Source organism: Maylandia zebra, linkage group LG16 (assembly GCF_041146795.1).
Source record: "Maylandia zebra isolate NMK-2024a linkage group LG16, Mzebra_GT3a, whole genome shotgun sequence".
Lineage (NCBI taxonomy): Eukaryota > Metazoa > Chordata > Actinopteri > Cichliformes > Cichlidae > Maylandia > Maylandia zebra.
Window position 1 is genome coordinate 19061160 of NC_135182.1, and position 21425 is coordinate 19082584.

The 21425-nt window shown below is 38.7% G+C and overlaps 1 protein-coding gene and 1 long non-coding RNA gene across 2 annotated transcripts; one reads left to right on the top strand and one right to left on the bottom strand.

The window, feature by feature from the left end:
• Positions 1-300: 300 nt before the first annotated feature.
• Positions 301-3943, bottom strand: LOC143412966 (uncharacterized). The gene is made up of 4 exons (XR_013093500.1): positions 3729-3943; positions 2912-3049; positions 2495-2688; positions 301-630 (listed from the first exon to the last, which is right to left on the bottom strand). It is a non-coding gene; the product is annotated as an uncharacterized LOC143412966 (long non-coding RNA).
• Positions 3944-12710: 8767 nt separating this feature from the next.
• On the top strand, positions 12711-17846 carry ednrbb (endothelin receptor type Bb). Its single transcript, XM_004557907.3, has 8 exons — positions 12711-13857; positions 14010-14461; positions 14587-14699; positions 14886-15090; positions 15298-15438; positions 15527-15660; positions 15871-15979; positions 16690-17846. Exons 1-8 carry the CDS (start codon positions 13701-13703, stop codon positions 16855-16857), a joined length of 1479 nt encoding a protein of 492 aa, XP_004557964.2. The 5' UTR covers positions 12711-13700; the 3' UTR covers positions 16858-17846.
• The last annotated feature ends 3579 nt before the right edge of the window (positions 17847-21425 follow it).

Below are 21425 nucleotides of genomic sequence, written 5' to 3' on the forward strand. Positions count from 1 at the left end.
CTGCTAATTTTTGTCTTTAGAGGATCACACATAGAAGACCATTCAGCTGTCAGAATAGCTGATTTTATATGTATTTATATAGTTAAGGCTGGTAATCAAAAGGATGTGCGATTGTTTGGTGAATCTCTGATCTTCAATTAGATATACACTAAAGACTCACATGAATTTTCTATCTGAAAAATTTTTTTTAAAATGTTTCGTAAGTGGTGCAACCCCTGATGAGCCAAATTTATTCATCAAAGAAGAACAAAATTAAAGGAACACACAGAAAACACATCAGATCTTAATGGGGAGAAAAAACAATATTGACTGGGTAATGTGTTAGGAACAAAAGGATGCCACATCATCTGATGGGAATGAAAATGAAAATGGGTGTGTTTGATTTCTACAGAGAGCAGAAATCAAACACACCCAAAAAATTCAAAGTGAAAAAACGATGTAGTAGTCTACTCCATGTTACAAAATGGAACTCAGTAGTTTGTATGGCCCCACATTCATTGTATGTGTATTGTGTGCATGCCTGACAGCGTCGGGACGTGCTCCTAAAGAGAAAACAGATGGTGTCTTGGGGGATCTCCTCCCAGGTCTGGACCAGGGGACCACTGAGCTCCTGGAGAGTCATTCCAGCTGCTGGATGGTAAAACATAATGTCACAGAGGTGCTTTGTGTTCTTTAGATTTTGCAAGCATGGATGCCAGTCAACAGTATCTAATCCTTTATCCAACTGGAACTTTCTCCATACTCTCTTCGCATAAGACTGGGCTTTGTTATGCACTTGGAGAAACCCAGGACCTTCTGCACCAGGTTCTAAGCATATGGAGAATTTTTATACATGCAATCAGGACATAGAGGTCTATGCATCCCTCCAGCCATCACACTGGTCATGCTGATCGATATTACAGACAGCATAATGTTCTCCACGGCTTCCTTGGAGCCTTTCACGTCAGTCACATATTCAGGGTGAACCTGCTCTCATCTGTGAATAGCACAGGGTGCCAGTGGTGAACCTGCCAATTCTGGTATTCTATAGGAAATGCTAATTGGGCTCCACAGTGCTGGGCAGTGAGCACAGGAGCCACAAGAGGAGGTCAGGCCCTCAGGCCACCTTCATGAAGTCTGTTTCTCATTGTTTGGTCAGAGACATTTTGTGCCTCTGGCAGTGCTCACTTTGTTCCTCCTTGCACCAAAGACTGCTGATGGGTTAAGGAGCTAGAGTAACTGTCTTGTGGAATCTCCTCCATGGTTTTGGGATCGCTGGAAGTCACAACACAACCTTCTGGCAATGGTTCATATTGATGTGCGTTCTTGGAGGAGTTGGACCTGTGTGTGCTTCCTTTGCAGTGTCGAGGTAATCACCTCATGCATAGAAAGGTAATACAAAAATGTAATGTTGGAAGCCACCAGAATTGTTAGCAGTACTGACCTTTGATCTATCTACACCGCTGGGTCCCCATCAGCCACATTTTCTTCAGCAATAACTACCGCAGGCTTCAGGAAATCCTCTGATATCTCACAAGCTGCCTTCTTCACAGAAGCAGTCATTATTTATTCATTCACTCATTTTTATTATCATTTGTTTGTTAGAGAGGCAGAGAAGAGCGTTTTGGTAAAAATCTAAGCGGAAATGTTTTTATTTTAAAGGCCACGAATCTGGATTGATGTTTTTTGAGCTCTTGTCTTTTAAGAGTAATTTCAAATGGTGCTTGATTTAAGATTTTATTTATCCAGGCAGACAAATCCAAATTATTCCAAAAGATAAACAAATGGAGGTGATTTAATTCTAATCTAACAATCATTGTTTGGTTAAAGCAGACTCAAACAGAACTTCTTGGGATACCTCATGTCTTTTAGTGAATTTGGATGGTTGGGTCACAGAGAATGACTGAGAGGACATGCTCACACCGCAAAAGCACTAAAATTTGACTTATTCAGCCTTGATAGCTTACTTCTGAACCTGAATCACAGGCTATTGGCATTGTAGCTTACATAAGAGTGCTCCAATCGAAAGCTGCCAAATCCAAATTCAAAACTTGGAGTAAACTCCAGATCTGCTTAATGTATCACTGAATAATGGGGGAACAGGCTTCACCTGGCTATAAAACTGTTAGTCAGTTGTCCGATCATCTTTGAGGCTCTGAAATAGTGCACGATGTATAAAAATGGTTGTCTTTTCTAAATGGCTAATGCATTTACTTAGGTTAAACCCGATGGATTAAAGCTGAAAGACTTATCCAACCCAGTTTACTGTGTGAAGCTCAACTGAGGCTCATTGTTAAGTCACAAATTCACTAGGTTCTAAACAAAGTAGTGCTCATATATCAGAATTGGATATTTGATGTTTTAAATTACCTCGGTTTGTTTGATATCCCCAGTAATCGTAACTCACTGCTGCACACAGTGACTTCTGTGAGCAAAATCACTTATTTTCACTTCAGTCAGTTTTTATTTATCATGAGCTGCACACACACACACTCACACACACACACATTCTTACCTCTTTTGGGTCATTGCTGTTGACTATCAGATCGCTGGTCACCGGGGGTTTCTTCAGCGGCTGGCAGCACTCACATCAAATGTTCAGCACGGTCTGCGGCAATGCCTCTGATCCACTTGACGTTGGGGGTCTGAAGACATTATTTGAATAGATGCTTTTCATTCTCTTCTCTCTGTCTTTGTCTCTAAAAGACACTGTCAGAAACACAGCATCTAAATATCCCAGCAGCTAATGAGGTATTCAAAGACAGGGTCAGAGACGGACACATTTTAAAACAAGCAAAAGCCCCTACAGGCAAGCTTTGATGCAAAAAAGAAAAAGAAAGAAATGCACACTAATTGCATGGTCCATAAATGAATTCACATTTATAGCAGGGGATGAAAACCAGCAGTTTAAAAGTAGTACTTTCTTGCATACCTTGTCCAGACTAGTTAGCAGCTCATTCGTTTCTCGTTGGCAGGCTGGAGGAGCTGGGGGAGTTTCCGTGCTGAGCAAATCCAACACTTCATTATCTGGGGATATCTCCACCTCAGATTTCGTGTTTTTAGGAACACTCTGAGGAGAAAAAAAAAAAAACAAAGACACTTCATAATTTATTAAATTCTTTGAGGTCTTTAACTTGTGCTTCATGAATAAATCAAAACCGTGAAACTCGGTCTCTGGATACCATGTCATATCATCTTTCACAAGATAAAACTTACACTGTGACAAGGATAGACAAGGCTCTGAAAACCCACATTCAGTATTTCTTTGGCAATAGGAAAAAGATCTCTGAAAAACACAAAAAAGCCTCCGTGTATGCTAATTGTATCAATTCACCATTTATTTCTCGACTCTCCAGAAAAAAAGGGTGTTTTTAAATGTTGGTTTAATAGCATAAAACACTAGAATCTAGCTACACTAGGCAAATTAGACAATTCCTCGAGAGATTATTGTTGTAAACATTCTCCGTAGTATATATCCTGATTATAACCTTCCTTTTTGTACAAATGTTGATTTTTTTTTTTTCTTCTTTCTTTTGTTGTCTCCATCTCACTTGATTTGCCTAGCGAGTCAGGTTTTTGCATCATTACTGTGATACTTTTGGAGATGCGCAGAGAAACCACAAAAAAAGGAAGAAGCAGACACAGAATGGACGGATAAAAACAACAATTTTCACCGCTAGTGTAAGCAATTGTGTCTATAAGACACCACAACAGGGAAAAAACTTTACCTCAAGTTCTTTAAATCCTACCTCATCTTCTGTTTGATCTCTCCTGTTCTCGCCACAGCCATTAGTGTACAGGACTGTGCACAGTATATGGTGTGGATAAAAGCAAAATCAAAAGCTTTACGGACTTTAGATGTTTAGAGTCTTATCCATCAAACAGGTACCATTAGCTTGGTATATTTGATTGGTTCCAAATTCATCCTGCTGCATGACAACAAGGCAAACACGCAGCCAGAGACATAAAAGACTATCGTCAGTGACAAGCAAAACAACGAAGCATGCAACAGATGGTATGATCCTCTCAGAAGTCTGATCTTAATATCTACTTAGTAGGAAAGAACACAAAGAAACTAAGCAACCGAGTCAGTCTGAGTGGGCCTACCGTCTTCAAAAACCATGTGCATATACAACTAAAGCACAACAACTGCATTATTCTTAAATTAAGATAATTAGTAGTGTCTTATGTGTAATTAAAAGCTAACATTTTAGTTAGAATACACTGCCTGGCATGTCAGTGTGTAAGATTTTTCTACAGTGATACATTTTTCATTTACAATTTCAGTGATTTGCACAGGATATGCCAGTTTCACTACATGCTGAACACTTTTCCAGTTATTTATATATACTGTATATTTAAATATAACATGTGATAGTATGGATCCAGTTTGTTGTGCATTTCCAATGACACTGAAAACCTTGTTAAATATACTTTACACTACTGTACTTAATCACGCTCATGCCAACAAAGCAGAGGAGGGAAGAGCCAAAAGAAAAAGACATTGCTACCAACATTTTTGCCTCAGCGCTGTGTTGTGTGTCATGATCCGTACAACTTGGACAAGTTAACACGGCGTTATGGTCATGGTTAGTACATGCCATTTAAATCTCTGGGGAATGTGTTAATTGACAGTCTTCTTATGGGCCATTTTTATTAGCGGGAACAGGAGGTTGAGATGGACGTGGCAGAATTGATGATGCTGAGCTTTTCACTGGGAGTGACCTGGAGGGACAGGATTAGACGTGGATTAGACGTGGGATCTGACAATTTCCCTACAACTTGTCCTTCTGACAGCTCAGGTTGAGTGGATTGGTGACAAAGTAAGAGCGGTAATGTTGAGATGGGTTGGACATATGCAGAGGAGGGATAGTGGATATATTGGGCAAAGGCTGTTGAATATGGAGCTGCCAGCCAGGAGTAAAAGGGGACGAGCACAGAGAAGGTTTATGGATGTTGTGAGAGACGAAATGGCGATTTCTGGGGTGGCAGAAGAAAATGCTAGTGATAGCAGGAAATACAGGCAGAAGATCCACTGTGGCGACACCAAAAGGGAACAGCCGAAAGAAGAAATGGTCAAAATCAATCTTCAATTACTGAAAAAATAAGTTTCATTTTAACAGAGTGAAAAAAATGCAACGAATTTGAGACTCATCTATTTTCAGTGTACATTTACAGGAATGTTTTGACACAACATGTATGGTAGTATGGAGACTGAAAAGTTTATAGTTGCCTCACAATGTATGTATTGGGATGCTACGGACATGATTAATTTATGAAAGGATTTCTACAAGTTTGATTTTTATATGCTCTGCACCAAAAACAGCCATCCCTTATACCTTTCTAGAAAGACTCCTAGATAACAAATGAGATGAAAAAAATGTCAGAGAGGAACCTAAGTGGATAGCAATTATGATGAAAATAAAATCTTTAGTATTTTTTTGTTTATTAACTTTAAAGAAATTGCACAAGACTGGCAAGTATGACCTATTAAGAATTAATTCAGACTGACTCACTACAGCTGGGCAGACAGAGCAAGAGTGCATGCAGTTTAACCATTTCATATAAATTAGAAATAGCATACAGAATGTGAAAAAAATAGTATTGCGATGTGTCCGGCTGAATGGTAACGTATTAGCAGTCAACAATTTATTGCAAGATGACCGGTTGTTATCTGTTATGTTTAAAAGATTTCGTATAAATGGCGAATAATTCATAGCGCTAGGAAGAACGAGGAAAGACAGAATGGACTGTGTTTACCATTTAATGTGTGTGTGTGTGTGTGTGTGTGTGTGTGTGTGTAGCTGCTGATCAAATCTTTTACAATCTGAATGCAACCGTGAATGACTTTGCATCATATTATTCAAACAAATCTGAAATAATGCAATGCTGTAAAACGCCATCGCTGCCATAAAAGAGGCGAGCTTTTTGCCAATTCTGTATTTCTCTCTTAATTTACATCGGCCTTTATCTTTCCGGGTCACTTCTCCTTCTCCATTTGTTTGTTAAACCACTGCATCTGGGGAAGGAAAATGTAATGTGGCTTAATGTGGTGCAGATTTGCAGAGTGGTGGAACTTGCAGGTCTGCATCAGGCCAAGCAGAAAGTAAGTCTCTGTGCTTGTCATTTGGAACACTGTGCTCTGGCTTTTTATGATTCTTTAGAAACGAAAGACAAAAAATGCTTCATTAAAATCAAAATGACACATTATCCCTTTTCAAATTTATTTTTCTTTTCTTTACAACTAATGATTATCATGAATGGCTGCTCTGATATACTGCGTGGTTTATAATGGAGGCTCCCGCTGTATATTTTTCACGTATAAGAGCGGCATATCAAATCATCGCAAGCACAGTTTGTAGTGCATAAATTTACCATTAACAACTTTAAGCTTTGACCTCAGATGAAGCTTAATATTTCCATGATGTGCGAAGGTGAAATAGGTTACGTGCATTTTTAGGGGGATATGCACACACACAAACTGATGTGCAGCCCAAGAGTGAAGGTGAGAAGCTTGAAGGGAAGGTTGCATACTTGTGGATAAAAATACAGCCAATTCCTGCACCTCCTCAGATCTCCGGTCTCACCAAAGCAGAGACCTCTACCAGGGGTCAGATTCAACCTTTAAACATACCACAGAGATTAGTGAGGCAGCTGGTCCAAAGGTCTTTAAAGAAACCTATCAAAAAAACTGCAGGTTTGAATTGGTTTTCAACATTAATTTTATATTTGGTTAAAAGGAATAGTTTTACATTTTGGAGATCGCACTTCTCCTCTAATAAAATAAATTAGATGAAAGCTTAGGTAATCTTTTACTGAGGTCATATACCAGACTATTTATGTGGGAGGAAGTTTTACTACATTTGGAGACAGGAGGCAAGTTGCAACTAGTATTTTACTGAGATGAGCTAAGAAGCTGCATATTTGCTATAAAGACAGGAGAGTGGTATCCATCTGCACATCTTCTTCTAATTCTCCACCACAAAGCAAATATGTTTCTTAAAATGTCAAACCATTACCTCAAGGCCTCATTTTTAGAAAGCCCTCTGTTTAAATCCATTTCATAACCCTTATAGAGTAACAATTACCATATCATTCCACTGGGATGATAGCATGTGGAACAGCTTTTATTTTGCAAAAATGCCTTTGATGCTGGGCGCTACGTCCTTTCTACCAGGATTATGTAAGTGAAGTCAGCAGCTTCTGCGGAAGATATTATAATGGCTGCTTTCCCAGAAGGACAGCTTTGTCTATTAAGGATCATTAACACTGTGCAAACCTTTTATCAAAGGGAACAAATGTAGTCTCTCATTTGTACTTTGACCTTGTCCTCGATCGTCCACTTTCAGCACTGCTTAAAAGGATGCAAAACATTATCCGTTCCATTCACGCATAAGGTCAGAAAACATTTCCCACTTTTGTGGAACTTCTTAATTAGCCTGCCTCCTTTAGCTGTGACACGAAGCCAAATAAACACAATCGGCTCAACACTTTGGTCTGCCCTCCTTTTCCGAAGCGTACAGAGCTTTTTGAATTCTGCAGTGATGTCCTTTTTTTTTTTCTTCTCGATTTTGCCACAGATGATCAAACACATATGCTTTAAGATGGAACACAACAACAGCAATGTCATTACAAATGCATGAGCATACCTTTGGATCATCATCATCTGTCTGTTCTTGTAGACACAATGTAAACATGCTAGTAGTAATTTTTGTTTTTAAATATTACCCCAGGGATGAGGCTCATCAATGATCTTTTTTGACATCCATTTGAAGAGTTTGTTTGATCTTAATACAACCTTAAGAAACAAAGGATACTATCTATGTATTCGTATCATCTCCATGGGAAGCATAAAAGACCACATGCTTAATATTGCTGTAATTTATCTTGAGAAGTCTCGAGGTTGAATACATAATTATACCTTTGTACAAGTCTTGGGTTTTCTATGGAGCTTCAAATGTTTCAGCCTACTTAAAAAAAAATACAAAAAAATCTGCAGATAGGGGGAAATAGTACTCTGGTGTTGCCAGAAAACTGTACCAATTAGAATTATTAAGGAACCTTTCAGGTCTAGTGTTGCTAAGTGCAGGGCCAAATGAGTAGGGTTTAATGTAGTCCAGCTAAATCTGTGTGGACCTGGCAACAATCTGTTACATCTTATCATATTGCGAGTTTGGAGCTATTAAGTGCCAATTTCTTTCTCAGATAGATTCTAATGGGAAGGAAATTGCAAGAACTACAATTAATTCTATAGATAATGCTTTCAAAGCTTCTTAAACAGTTTTACCTCTCCCTATGTCCTACATTCCTATGGCCTATAATTTCATGATCAAATTGGTTGGTTCTGGTAGTTGGGTAAACACTGATGTCTTTTTTTTAAATTAAATGTTTTTAAATGACTGCTTCAGTATCCCAAAAGGACTTTACATATGATTTTTACTTACAACAGCTGAACACAAATAGTGGCGATAGCAATCCATACCAAAACAAAAAAAAATATGCGGAAGAAGACAATTTGCCAGCTACACAATTCAAGCTTCTCCACTAAATAAATATTAGTAAACTCGACTAATAGAACCAAAATAGGACTGCCAAAAACAGCACTGCCAGAAACTCCCAAATTAACTAATAATTAATAAACAACAATGAAAAAGCAACTGAGGGATAACACCGTTGATGGACTTAAGGGAGAAAGAGAAAGAGAGAGTGAACCTTGCCCACCTTCATGCACCAGCTTCTCTGACTACATATAAGAGTGCAGTCAGCTTTCTGCTGCCAATCATTACTTGGGATGACTCAAAGAGGAGAGAGCACCTTAATAAGGATGACAGAAAATCAATGATGATATCAATCTATCTATCAGTGATGATAGATGTGCTGGTGCGCTGAGGCATGTAACAGGCAATCACTTCTTCTGCGAGAAAAACCTACAGTACTGTAGGCTTGGATAACTTGGAAAAGAGCTTTTTAAATTTACTCTGGTTATCTGGTTGTCTAATATTGATGTTTTATGATCTGAAACATGTAAGCGTGACAAATATGCGAAACAAATACATAATAATAAAAAACTTATGTTGTATCTGCCGCTACCTCTCCCACATGTTTGGACCCAGAGCTGAAGGGGGTGGCTGGACCAAGACAGCTAGAACCTATCGCTAGGTAGAGCTAGCTGGCCATAGATAACCCTGAACCCTGAGTTGAATATGTGGAACTGGATAGATGGATGTCTCTCCATCTGTCTGTCACTCTGTCCATCAGTCCTCGGTGGCACTAAAGGTTCAGGAAACTGCTGGGGTGCTTTTGTCTCATGGGACACTGTGTTCCTTTCTCTTTTGCCTTCTACCACCATCAGACTTGTCGTCAATGAAAGATATCAAGTAGCTTAGCACAGACAACACAAGACAGTCAAAGCAGCCACTGATTTAACAACGGTCTTATTATTTTATTTAACACACTGAAATGTACTGGGCAGCTTACTAGATGCCAATTAATGTTGTTTTAATTTATATAGAGTTTTGTTTTCCTCTTAAAATATAAATTAAACACCAAATGCTACTGAACATCTGGATTTTGTGCAAAAACTTTATTTCTTATTGTTTATATTGGTATGCTGCCTGTCTTGTCTTCCTTTTGACTAATCGCTTTGCCATCATCACTCTCAGCAGTGACAGAACCATTTAGTTAAAGAGGTCGTACGTCACATTTTGTTAAGCTCTTGTTTTGTTTCTTTGTTCAAATTACTCTTTAGACAAATACTGTGCGATACTGAGGTGCGGAAATAAGGTTATTTGATTTTAATGGGCGTTTTTCCGGCAACAGTTGGACAACATCATATTCAATAATAATTACAAGACTTGTCTTCATCTCTGGTTGCTGTGGGTTCATGTGTCCGCTGACAAAAATATCTGTAATGAAATGAGTTGGGATGAGTTGGGGAGGGCGAGAGAGCTCCCTCAGATTGTAGTCACGTCCATTCTGTTAACATCCAGAGGCCGTAGTGGTGCAGTTATAGAACGAGGAATGTGCAGCTTACTTTTTGAGTAAAGCACTGTTAGAGTGGAATAACCACAACGTGGTGATTGTGAAATTAATTTACCCTATTTTTGTGTAAGAACTGTAACCTGCCCCAACAATTGGGGAGGTTTTGGTTATGCTCTGAAAGCTTCCTACAGCCACTCGTACAGTGGGCATGAACCCTTTCTTACCAGGTGAGTCAGTCATTCTGTAAATATTATCAGAACCGGAGTGCTTCCCATTTCATTGACTTTTAATTAACAAAACTACATCCACACTCTAAGAATATGCCTCTTTTTCTAGCAGTTGCCAGTAGTTTTTTTTTTAAAACTTTTTTCATGGCATAGATTCAACAGGGTATTGTATTGACGTCATAGCATTGTACAATTTCTGCAGACTTGTTTACATCACATCAATGATGCAAACCTCCTGTCTCACCACATCCTAAAGATGCTATATTGTATTTGAGACTGGTGAGGTGGAGCCCACCATGATCAACTCACCATCATGTTCAAGAAACTAGTTTAAGATGATTTGTGACATGGCGTTTGTCTTGCTGGAAGCAGAAGACGGGTACACTGTTGTCATAAAGGGATGGACGTGATCAGAAGCAACACTCAGGCTGTTTTATTTAAATGATGGTACCAAGGGACATAATAGTGTGCCCAGCAAAAGCCTGAAATGTTGATACAAGCCTGGATCTTTGTCTAATTCTGACCCTACCATCTGAATGTTGCAGGAGAAACTGAGGCTTGCCCAGCTTTGGTGAGTCTTTTGCTTATGTAGTCAGTCTCCTTCATAGTTTAAGGTGTTGTGTAATCAGAGATAATCTTCCATATATCTTGGTTGTGTTGACGGTTTAATTGAGATACAGTTGAGTTACTTCCTACTAGCTCACAAACATTCTGGCCAGTCTCCTCTGACCTCTAACGTCACCAAAACATTTTCCTCCAGAGTATTGTCGCTCCCTGGATGTTTTCTCATTCTCTGTAAACCTTAGAGATGATTGTGTAAGAAATTCCCAGTAGATCAACAGTTTGTGAAATATTTATACCAGCCTGTCTGGCACCAACAACAATGACACATTCAAAGTCACCTAAATCAACTTTCTTCCCCATTCTGACGCTCAGTTTGATTTTGAGCAGGTCATCTTGATCCTGTCTACGTGCCTAAAAGCACTGAGTTGCTGCCACATGAATAGCAGATTACATATTTGTGTTAACGAGCAGTTGAACAGGTGTACCTAACAAAGTGGCTGGTGAGTGCATGTGAAGGGCTAATAGAAGTGCTGGCAATAGACAGACTGAGGGGGAAAAGGGCCATCTTTTTTAGATTCAACACCTGGAACCAGCAGCAAAAAAACTGATTGATAATCACCTCTGCACCTCTGATATTATAGCCACCACATGCAGCTATTACTGTGGGGAAAAAGCCATCACTGTCATTACCAAGTTTGTTTTGGCCTGTATGCTAGGAAACAAGAATGACCCACACGCTTTTCATCATCTGTCTCCTAACTCTGCCCTTGCAGAGGAATCTGGCAGTGGTGACAGTGGTGATATCTGATGCATTAATATACAATGTAAGCAGTGCTTTAATGCTGGTGGGCACTTTTCGAAAAAGAAAAAAAAAGGCTCTATATATAGAGAGATTTGCAGTTTATAAATAAAATGCAATAATCTCATTACGTTTACAGTGTCTTAAAGCAAATATGAAGAAAATTGTATAAGATATCATATCAAATGTCAACGTTTTTTTTTTTTTTTTATGATTATTATTATAAAAAATGGTGTTGGTGAAAAAAGTGCTAGAAAAGAAAAGTTGGGTAACAACAAAAGGTGAAAAATGTACAACTGTCTTTGAAAGACTGTGTTGGCAATTAGTTCATTTTAAGAACATAATTTCTCAGTTTAAAAATGTCAGTAGTTACCATCTAGGTTCATAATTTTATTTCAAGATTTCAGGAATGCTTAAAATATCCACAAAACCACAATACTGAATGGCTTTGCTGTTAGAGCCATCAGCCAGAACTGCATTAACAACAGCAGCTAATTGGGGACACTGTCCACGTTCACCTCTGCATGCATCAACGGGATTCTTCAATTTCCTTTTGAACTACACAAGAGAGAAATAATTAGGATTTTGACAGCTGTCTAAGTCATGAGATCCAAGAGGGGGCTGGAACAGGTGACCCAATCTTAGCCATACTGATGACACAGCTTACCTTGACAGCTGAAAGAGGGGCTCTGCTCCACCCACTCCCAATCTGTGTGTGTTTGAGTACTCATCAGAGTAATAAATCTTCCATCCAACAAACAAACCTTCATGAACTCTGGTGGAACTGAAGAAAACAGCGATGGGAGACAAAAAAAAATGCTTCACGAGAGCAATTTTATTCAGTATTTTTGGTGGATAAGCTACAAAAGAGCTTCTTGCTCACATGACTTACCTGCTGTGATAAGCCATGTAAGCGTGGACACATTTCACAGCTTAGACCATAATCGTTGCAAATACCGAGGCTGCAATCTGTAATAAACCCAAGCATTTTGGTTTCCAAATTAAACTGTGTCCAGTGCAGATATGCAGCTGCGGTAATGGTGGGTTTGGCGAGTCATTACATCTGACAGCAGTGGTAGGGTTTGTCAGGTAAAAAGCTCTTTAGCCAAACCGACCACCAAGATAACCGTCATATCCATTAAAGCACAACTGAGGCCAAAGACCAAAAAACAGCTGGTTTCAGATCAGTTTTACCAGCAGTTTGACTCAAAATGGAGTTAATTAAAGTGACAAATGAAACAGAAATGCAAGGTGCTGTGTTTAGAAGTCTTTACATATTACCATAATTACTTCTATGGGTCCTGCATGAAAAAGATACCAAAAAAAATGTTGTATTTATTTGGAATATACCGAAAACTTAGCTGCGAACAGTTGTCACAGTCTTTTATTCTCAATTCACTTCTCATAATCTGTACTTCTTGCAAAAAAACATGCCAGCATGTAGTTTCCCAAGGTCATCTGTGAGCAGCGAGGCACAGATTTCAATGTTGAAATGAGTAGTTGTCAAGTATGTTATTAACAGTGGGATCTTTCTTGTCGTCACGTCTCCTGCTCCTCCAGGCTCTTCAGGTTGTCGTTAGACTGTCGAGGGGGAGAAGTCACCTTCACCGGGACCCTCAGGAGAGGCAGAAGCAGTAACTCTGGTAGGACTGAGACCGAGTCATGTTTTCAAATTGATATGTGTCAACTGAGGCAAAAAAATGTCAGCTGAAACTCTCTAAATGTTGTAGTTAAAATTTGCATCATTTTCGTTATTATTCAAGTGCGTTTGCCTGTCAGTATTTGTGCATCAAGCTCATGTACATCCAAAATGTAATATAGCTGCAGAAGATATTTTTCCAGTTCCCATTGCATTCATTAATGATGACTCGATAGAGTGTGACTTAGTGATAAAGGCTTTGTGGCTCTAAGCAAAGAAAATCTCTTGCTTCACTAAAATAGACATTTTGCTACATTTAGATTTTGTGAGGATATGTCAAATAAGATAATGGACAAGTTTTAGTAACAGAGGGAAAAACTGTAACACAATATCCCTACTGAAGCCTATAAAATGATCTCACTCTGCGATAGCAGACAATACACTTCAACACCATCCTTTCATTCAGGGTGATGCATCAAGGGAAGTAATTACAGTCACTACTGACAGATCGATGACTAATGCTGACAACAGTACCTTAGTCTATAAAACCCTGATTTTCCTCAGCCGGGTTATAGCAGGCAACAAAGAACCGTCCTTTGTATTAAACATACAGCCTGTTTATTATTACAGAGACTATCTGCAGGCAGTGTGTATGTGTTCATCTGAAGGTAAGTTGGCAATCATAATCAATGCTATTATTAATATTTTTTCCCTTTTAAATAAATAAAAATAAGTTAAATGAATCATTTACATTGCACTAAATCGTAAAGCTAATTAGCTGTGCTGATTATAACAGCTTTCATTTTTTTCCATTCCACAGTTGGCAAAAAGGCGTTTTTGAGGAATTTTACAACAATGTGGATTTTCACTCTGGTTCTGTTTTTGGGAAATCTTCTTGTCGGTGAAACGGCCAACAACCAGGACTCAGAACCATCTCCTGTAATTGAGCTCTCTGCAACAACCTCCCCTGGTTTTTTAATACTGGAAAAGGAGAAATCCAACAGCTCAATTCATCCACCTCAAGTAGCAGGACCAAAAACATCACACCCTCCTATGTGTTCAGAGTCAGCTGGAATCAGAGTCACCTTCAAATATGTCAATATTATAGTTTCCCTGGTTGTTTTCGTTGTTGGAATAGTCGGGAATTCCGCCTTACTTCGAATTATCTACGTAAACAAACGCATGAGAAGTGGCCCTAACATTCTCATTGCGAGCCTTGCTTTGGGAGATCTAATCCACATTGTGATAGACATTCCAATCAATGCTTACAGGGTGAGTTATTTACCACATGGTGTGCAATTATTGTTTTCTTTTCTGCACTTAATTTCAGCTGGAATTGATTGTGGGTGTTTTTCTTTTTTTAAATTGCCAAAAATGCCCTTTTGTTTTTGTTGCAGCTCATGGCAGAAAATTGGCCCTTCGGTTTAGTACTTTGCAAACTCATTCCCTTCATACAAAAAACCTCTGTTGGAATTACTGTGTTGAGCTTATGTGCCTTGAGTGTTGACAGGTAAGGAGATAAACAGCACTGTCCTGTGCCCTCCAAGAAAATAGTGTTCCGTGCCTCCTATCTGTATTTCATCAGGCAGACAGATTTATTTAGCATTAGCCCTTGAAATGTTCTTGAGCTGAAAATGCATCATTGTTACAGACAAAAAGTTCCTCAAGCCATAACATTTTCTCATTGATTTTACAGATACAGAGCTGTTGTGTCCTGGAATCAAATCAAAGGCATCTGGGTTTCAGTGTGGACAGCAATTGAAATAGGTCTGATATGGGTTATTTCTATCCTGCTGGCTGTCCCTGAAGTTGTGGGCTTTGATATGATAACAATGGACTATAAAGAGAAGCGTCTCACGATATGTCTACTACACCCAATGCAAACCACGGGGTTCATGCAGGTAATGTAATTGTCTTCATAACATTTAAGTTTTCATGTCAATTGTCAAAGATAACTAAAAAATGTAACAATTATCATAGTTTTTCTTCTGTCTTCAGCCAGCAGATGCAAAGTACGCTTGTTTTCAACCTACACGTGTGTCAAATATTGTTTCTTGAATGGTGCTCTCGCATCCACGACTGATAGCCTTGTCGTGTTCAACCAACAGATTTATAAAGCAGTGAAAGACTGGTGGCTCTTTGGCTTCTACTTTTGCATGCCACTAGTTTGGACTGCAGTGTTCTACACGCTGATGACCAGGAAAATGCTGAGAAAAACTGAGACTACATTATGCGAACACATCAAGCAGGTAGCATTGTGGTTTTTGGCAGATTTTGCATCATTCTGGCAATGTTTCCTTTTTAAAGCTTATTTTGATCATGTCCTTTCTTTTGAAGAGAAGAGAAGTTGCAAAAACTGTCTTCTGCCTGGTGATTGTGTTTGCACTCTGCTGGTTGCCTCTGTACCTCAGCAGAATCTTGAAATTAACAATTTATGATGAAAAAGATCCTAATAGGTGTCAGCTGCTGAGGTGAGCACAAAGTACTAAGAACCTTTAATTTAAAGTTTATATACATATATATATATATATATATATATATATATATATATATATATATATATATATATATATATATATATATATATATTTTTTTTTTTTTTTTTTTTTTTTTTTTTCTTTTCTGCTGTTCACTGGCCAGCCTATGAGCTTTCCTGACATTTTCTGACAACTCTTTTTCAGCGTCTTTCTTGTCCTTGACTATTTTGGCATAAATATGGCATCCCTGAACTCATGCATCAACCCTATTGCATTGTACATTGTCAGCAAAAGATTCAAGAGATGCTTTAAGGTAAGCGTCATGCTCTTATTGTTATTCTTATAGATGGCACTATTTAGTTTAAATAAATTGGGTATATCTTGAAAACATATTGGTCCACATTGTATGAGCTATCAGGGGTGTCATTAAGGACATATGGAGTCATGTCTGTAAAATAGCCAGACTGCAGCAAGTAATAACCTGAGGGGGTAATAAGTGAAAATGGTCTGAGAAAAAAACACATCATCAGACACTTGGCAATCTACCAGACAGTTGGTCACTGAATCAAAGTGACGTGCTATAAAAGAAGAAGAAAACATCGCTTCAAGGCAATTTTTAAGGGAAAAAAAAATCAAGAGCCTTTATTGTACCACAAGTTCAGAAGAAGATACCTAAAACATTCTTTCATTTATTTTATCTATACTTACATTTTTTTGCACTGCACAATACATGGATTTCTTTCTTCATAGCAACATATTTTGTTTAATGTAATATTTATGAAACACCCAAAGCTGAAGCTTGCTTTAAACAACTGTCTTTCCAGACTACATTTCTATTCCCGATAAGGTTTGCGCTCTCTGAATTAATGAAAACTCAATCTGTGGATCATTAGCGATTGCTTTACTGTAGATTTGGACAGGAAATACTTCACATAAAAACGTCATAATAGGCAGTTTTTGCCAGGTGAAGCTGATGGGAAATGTTTGTTGTCCTCTGACCAAATTTTCCGGGTGGTCCTTCAGGCATGTCTGTGCAGGTGTCTACCTCTTCAAGCTGTTGCCCATGACGAGATGCAGTCTGTTTTGAAGTCCAGAATGCAGGATCAAGCCTCAGAGCAGAGCTGCAACATCAAAGCTCACAAGCAGACTCCTGTACCTGAACCTGAGCAGGAGAACACCTTACTGTGCTAACAAAACTCACTTTGAAAACACTTTGTGAGATTGTCGATATATCTTTATTAAATATACATGGCCATCAAAACAGCTACAAAGGCAGCTCTATCGGCAGCTCGGCAACCTTGACATGCCATCCTAATAATATAAAATACCTTCTGAATAACATGGAGCCCTGTCTTTTGTAATGCTGTCGTCAGTTGAACATCTGCTTTGGCATGAGCAACCTGGAGTCAGACTGTTCAGACTATTTGCCCTCGAGGCTTGACTCACTCCCTAACATTACATCAGATTTTACCTAGTACCTATCTTGTATCATGCATCACAGTTCTCAAATCACTGTTTTGGGCACGATGTTAACCTGGCACCCATCAACAGAAATCTTGTCACGGCTTAGCGCCTGCATATATATATTATCTTAATTCTGTTTCTGGATTCTGGAAAGACACTATGCCAGAGGAAATTAAGCGAAGGGGAATTCAGAATTATCATGGTGGGTTTTATGAGGTACGGTGTATTATTATCTCATACTATTTACATATCTGTTAACTTTCATATGCCGCACATCATTTCAAGAGTTTATGGCATTCTTTTCCTGCATGAACCTTGAGAAATATATCAAATTGGTGCCACAAGTAGATTTCGTCTCCACTACTGAATGACTGATTGATGGTGGCCTATTTTTAATGCATTGTTAAATGTGTAATGCATGGAGACACTTTATGAAAGACCTGTGAGTGGGGGAGAAGAAAAACGAAGATGACAGAATGAGGTCAGGAAGAGAGAGGGATTGGGGGGAGTCTGAGGGGGGCACCTGATAGGTCTTCCTGTCACAGGACAAGGCAAGCACAAATAGAGTGCTGCTCTCCCAGCTAATGCTGTATCAGTCTGCAGAAGTGTCTCGACGCTGTGTGCTGGAATGCCTATTAAAAGTTTATCTCGTGTAAGTAAACTTGACTGTTTGCAAAAATGGAGTCGTTTGTTTGAATAAAAGCTTCTGACTTCTTGTTATGCTTTGTGACGCTTATACAAAAGAGAGGTGCATACTGATCAAAGAAAGCCTTTATCTGAATGCTTTTTATTTTTTTGAACTGTTGTATACACCAGCAAAAATAATAAAAACAGTGACAGGTTAAATGAATTACAGTGATTATCCTATATAATCATAAGCAATATTTTTTAAACTGTCCATAACTGGAGTTATGAAGCCACAGGCTGAGTGTTTTTGCAGTTGCCATGTTGGTGTTTTGAACAGGACGTGACAGGTGATGGGTAAAATCAGTGTTAAACCGAGGACACGACGCGCTTATTGGTTAAGGACTTGTCAATCACAATCACAAGTGACTGACAAGTCCTCTTTGGCTAAGGGCTTGTCAATCACAAGTCCTTAGCGAAAGAGCATTTCCTGGATTATCCTCCTGTCTGATTCTAACAATGGCATTACAAAATGAACTTCATGTTTTATTCAATATGACCTGAAACTAGTGACTGAGCCAATAAAGTCATTGGAAAGTGTTCACTGAGGTCATAGAGCTGTGCTGTTTTCCAATATCTATCCAGCTCGTCTTGTTTTTGTAAACAAAGGAGTCGCCCCTTGCTGGACATGAAGAAGAATGCTGGCTTAAGTCAAATCTCCTTTCAGACCTTTGCTACAGTGCCACCCCTGTAAAAATATTGCCAGGAAAAAAACGCATCACAAATAATTAATAATTTGCAAAAATATAACTTGCAATACAAATAAGTACATTTTGTTTATATAACATGTGTGGTTGCCTTCACGTGTCTGCCAGAATCGATTTTCTACTCAAACTTCACCACGTTATGTGTTATGAATAATATAATTATGTATCGACTTGCTTGTACGGACAGTGGTCAAAAAGGACAGACTGAAAGTTTTTCAGTAATAAGGGTCTGAGGGTGAGTTTTATTTGAAGCTTGGAGTTCAGCCGTCGGGGCGCAATTTTGTGCATCCGTGACCAATTGGCGTTTATGGATTTCCTTGTTTATTGCCTTGTTTGAGAATTTGATTGGACAATTTAACATCACACATCCTGACAGCACAGGCACTCTTGTCTTGTAGAGGAAGAAGAGGCACTCGCTAGCTAGCTAGGATGGCAATTTCGAGTGCTGCTTGTGTTGAAGTGTTCATGTTTATTTAAGATTTGTGTTTTTAAAGGTTTTTTTTATAGCAACGGTTTAAGAAATATTACTATTGGTGTCAGATTTGTGTTTTTTTCCCCTTATCTGTAAGATGCTTTACATTGTCCTGTCTGACCCAACTGCACCCCCACCAATATTTTTACCTCCACTTATCACTGGGGTTAACCACTGGAAGCTGCATCTGTTTTAATTTATTGTTTTTTTAAATTCTGTTGTTATAATGCAAAGCTCTGCTTGAAAACCGTGTGTCCTTGCATGTCAGAACCAATGGTGATAGCAATTATTGTGGACTGAAGCAAGACCCCAAACTCTCAGTGTGCAGTTTAAAAGGTTTATTTGACAGGAATTCAAATATAACAACAAAGACTTGCAGCTGGGGGATTATGGTTCTCCACACAGGAAGTGACTTCTGTCAGAAAGACGAAGGAGGTTAATCCGTGTTGCTGGTAAGTTCTGAAGCCTTTAATGTTTGAACTGAATTGGATTCTTACTTGAGTATTCTAAGCAAAGAGGCAGTGAGGGAAGTGACCGGCCAGGAGGCAGGTGTTGGTGGAGGGTTGAGAGGCAGGTGAGTAATTCCACAATTCCTTTGTGCAGGAGCGGACAAGTCCAGAATATCAGGTAAGTATTTTCCACAGGGGGAGAGCTCTTTAGTCAGCATGATGATGTTAGCTCAGGCAACTTTTAGTTTTTTCTCTCAGTTTTCCTTTTAATTATTTGACTTTTTCTATTTGTTTATTATTTATATCCTATGTGTTTTTATTATTTAGTTTCAATGTACAGTACTTTGTGTCAGCTGTGGTTGTTTTAAAGTGCTCTATAAATAAAGATGGGTGGATGGGGTGGAACCTGGACATCAGAAAGCCTGATTTTAACAATCAAACAATGATAGTCTGGCAAAGAATCAAATCCTGAGGTGGTCCTTAAATACTGTTGAGTGATGATCAGATAAGAAGCAAGCACATTGGCTGAAGAGCAGGAAACCAGTAGGCACTGCCAGCAGGAGCCCAGAGTTTACTCTGCCCCCCTCCACCTGAGAGAAGAGGAAAGAGCGTGACGAGAGAGAGAGAGGGAGAGAGAGAGAGAGAGAGAGAGCAACAAAGGACAACAACCCTGACCATTCTTGGACAGTGACAAGACATTCATACGGCCCTTACTTTGATATGTGTCACTCACCTGAACTTTGTTGCATACTTACCAATTAATCCACTGAACTGGTCTCAAAAGTCCCCAGATCACAGTCCTTTTAAGCATCCTTGGAATGTGAATGGAGCAGCTACCCAAAGGACCCAAAGGATAAGTTGCCAATGCCCTGATTTCAGACAATACGAGACACCACCAGAGGTCACCTGTCCACACCACAATGGCTCAAAACTGAGTTTAATGTTGATCATCGAGTATCTTATATATTTACACTTTTGTGAAAGCCTGCAGTTTAAAGCTTTGTGTTTGTTTTGTAGTCAGGCAAGAGACAAATGAAAAGTTTCGGCATTTACTCTAAAATTTCTGTTTAAAATTCTGAAAACTTAATTACATTGGCACTGGTACCAATTAACTGAGGTCAGCATCCTCCTGTTTGTGCTAATTTTTATTGCCAGCTAACCGAAGCCAGATCTGTGCACTGTAGAACAACTGCTCCCTAACGTTTATTCCGAGCAAAATGCCGTCTGACTATTTTTTCTCTATTTACTTTTTCTTTATCCGTCTGAGGAAATCAGTCTACAGGCTGTCAGAAAAAGCCATGTAAGTCGGGAAAGTACTTCTTTTTAAAAATCCATTAGCACAATATAAAAGTTAAAACATAAAGGTTTGACATCCTTACACACAGAACTTTGAAAATAGAAAAAAAATATTTTTTTAACAGTGTGTTCCTTTAATATTTCTTAATACATCATATACAGAACACAAGCAACTATTTATTCCCACACCACATACATTCAAACCAGCAGGCTGTCATCATTATGTGTCTAATCAAATAACTATGAATACTAGAATAAATCAATCAAAAATTAGAATCAGGTTTCGATTTTAAAGCCGATTAACTTCTATAATATTTTCTGTTGTCTGTGTGCAAAAACATAGAGCATCAGAAAAATGCTTATTTAGACTTATTTCTTGTAATCTTTGAAGATCACCTCATTTTTAAATTGCACTTTATTAGAACCATCTGACTCAAAATGTGTTTGTTTGTGATTAGAGATGCCAAAAATATGCTTCAAGAGAACAGAGAAAGTAACGTACACGCTTTTCAGCCCACACAGTCACAGTGTCTGCTGTGCTCATACACTCATGCATCTCTTTCTGTTCTGACATAAGAGAGACCGTGTCTCTGAGGCTTTGACTGTTGGATGCAACAGCATTGGACAGGACACAGGAGTTCAATATGCTCATTTATACTGAAGCCAATTTGTACAGTTTTTGATCTA

What these genes read in the sequence shown, in the direction of transcription:
- ednrbb (XM_004557907.3), top strand. Translation starts at nt 13,701, where the DNA reads ATGACTAATGCTGACAACAGTACCTTAGTCTATAAAACCCTGATTTTC. An exon ending in GTGTATGTGTTCATCTGAAG is followed by an intron (nt 13,858 to 14,009) that starts GTAAGTTGGCAA and finishes TCCATTCCACAG; the next exon opens with TTGGCAAAAAGGCGTTTTTG. An exon ending in TTCCAATCAATGCTTACAGG is followed by an intron (nt 14,462 to 14,586) that starts GTGAGTTATTTA and finishes TTTTTGTTGCAG; the next exon opens with CTCATGGCAGAAAATTGGCC.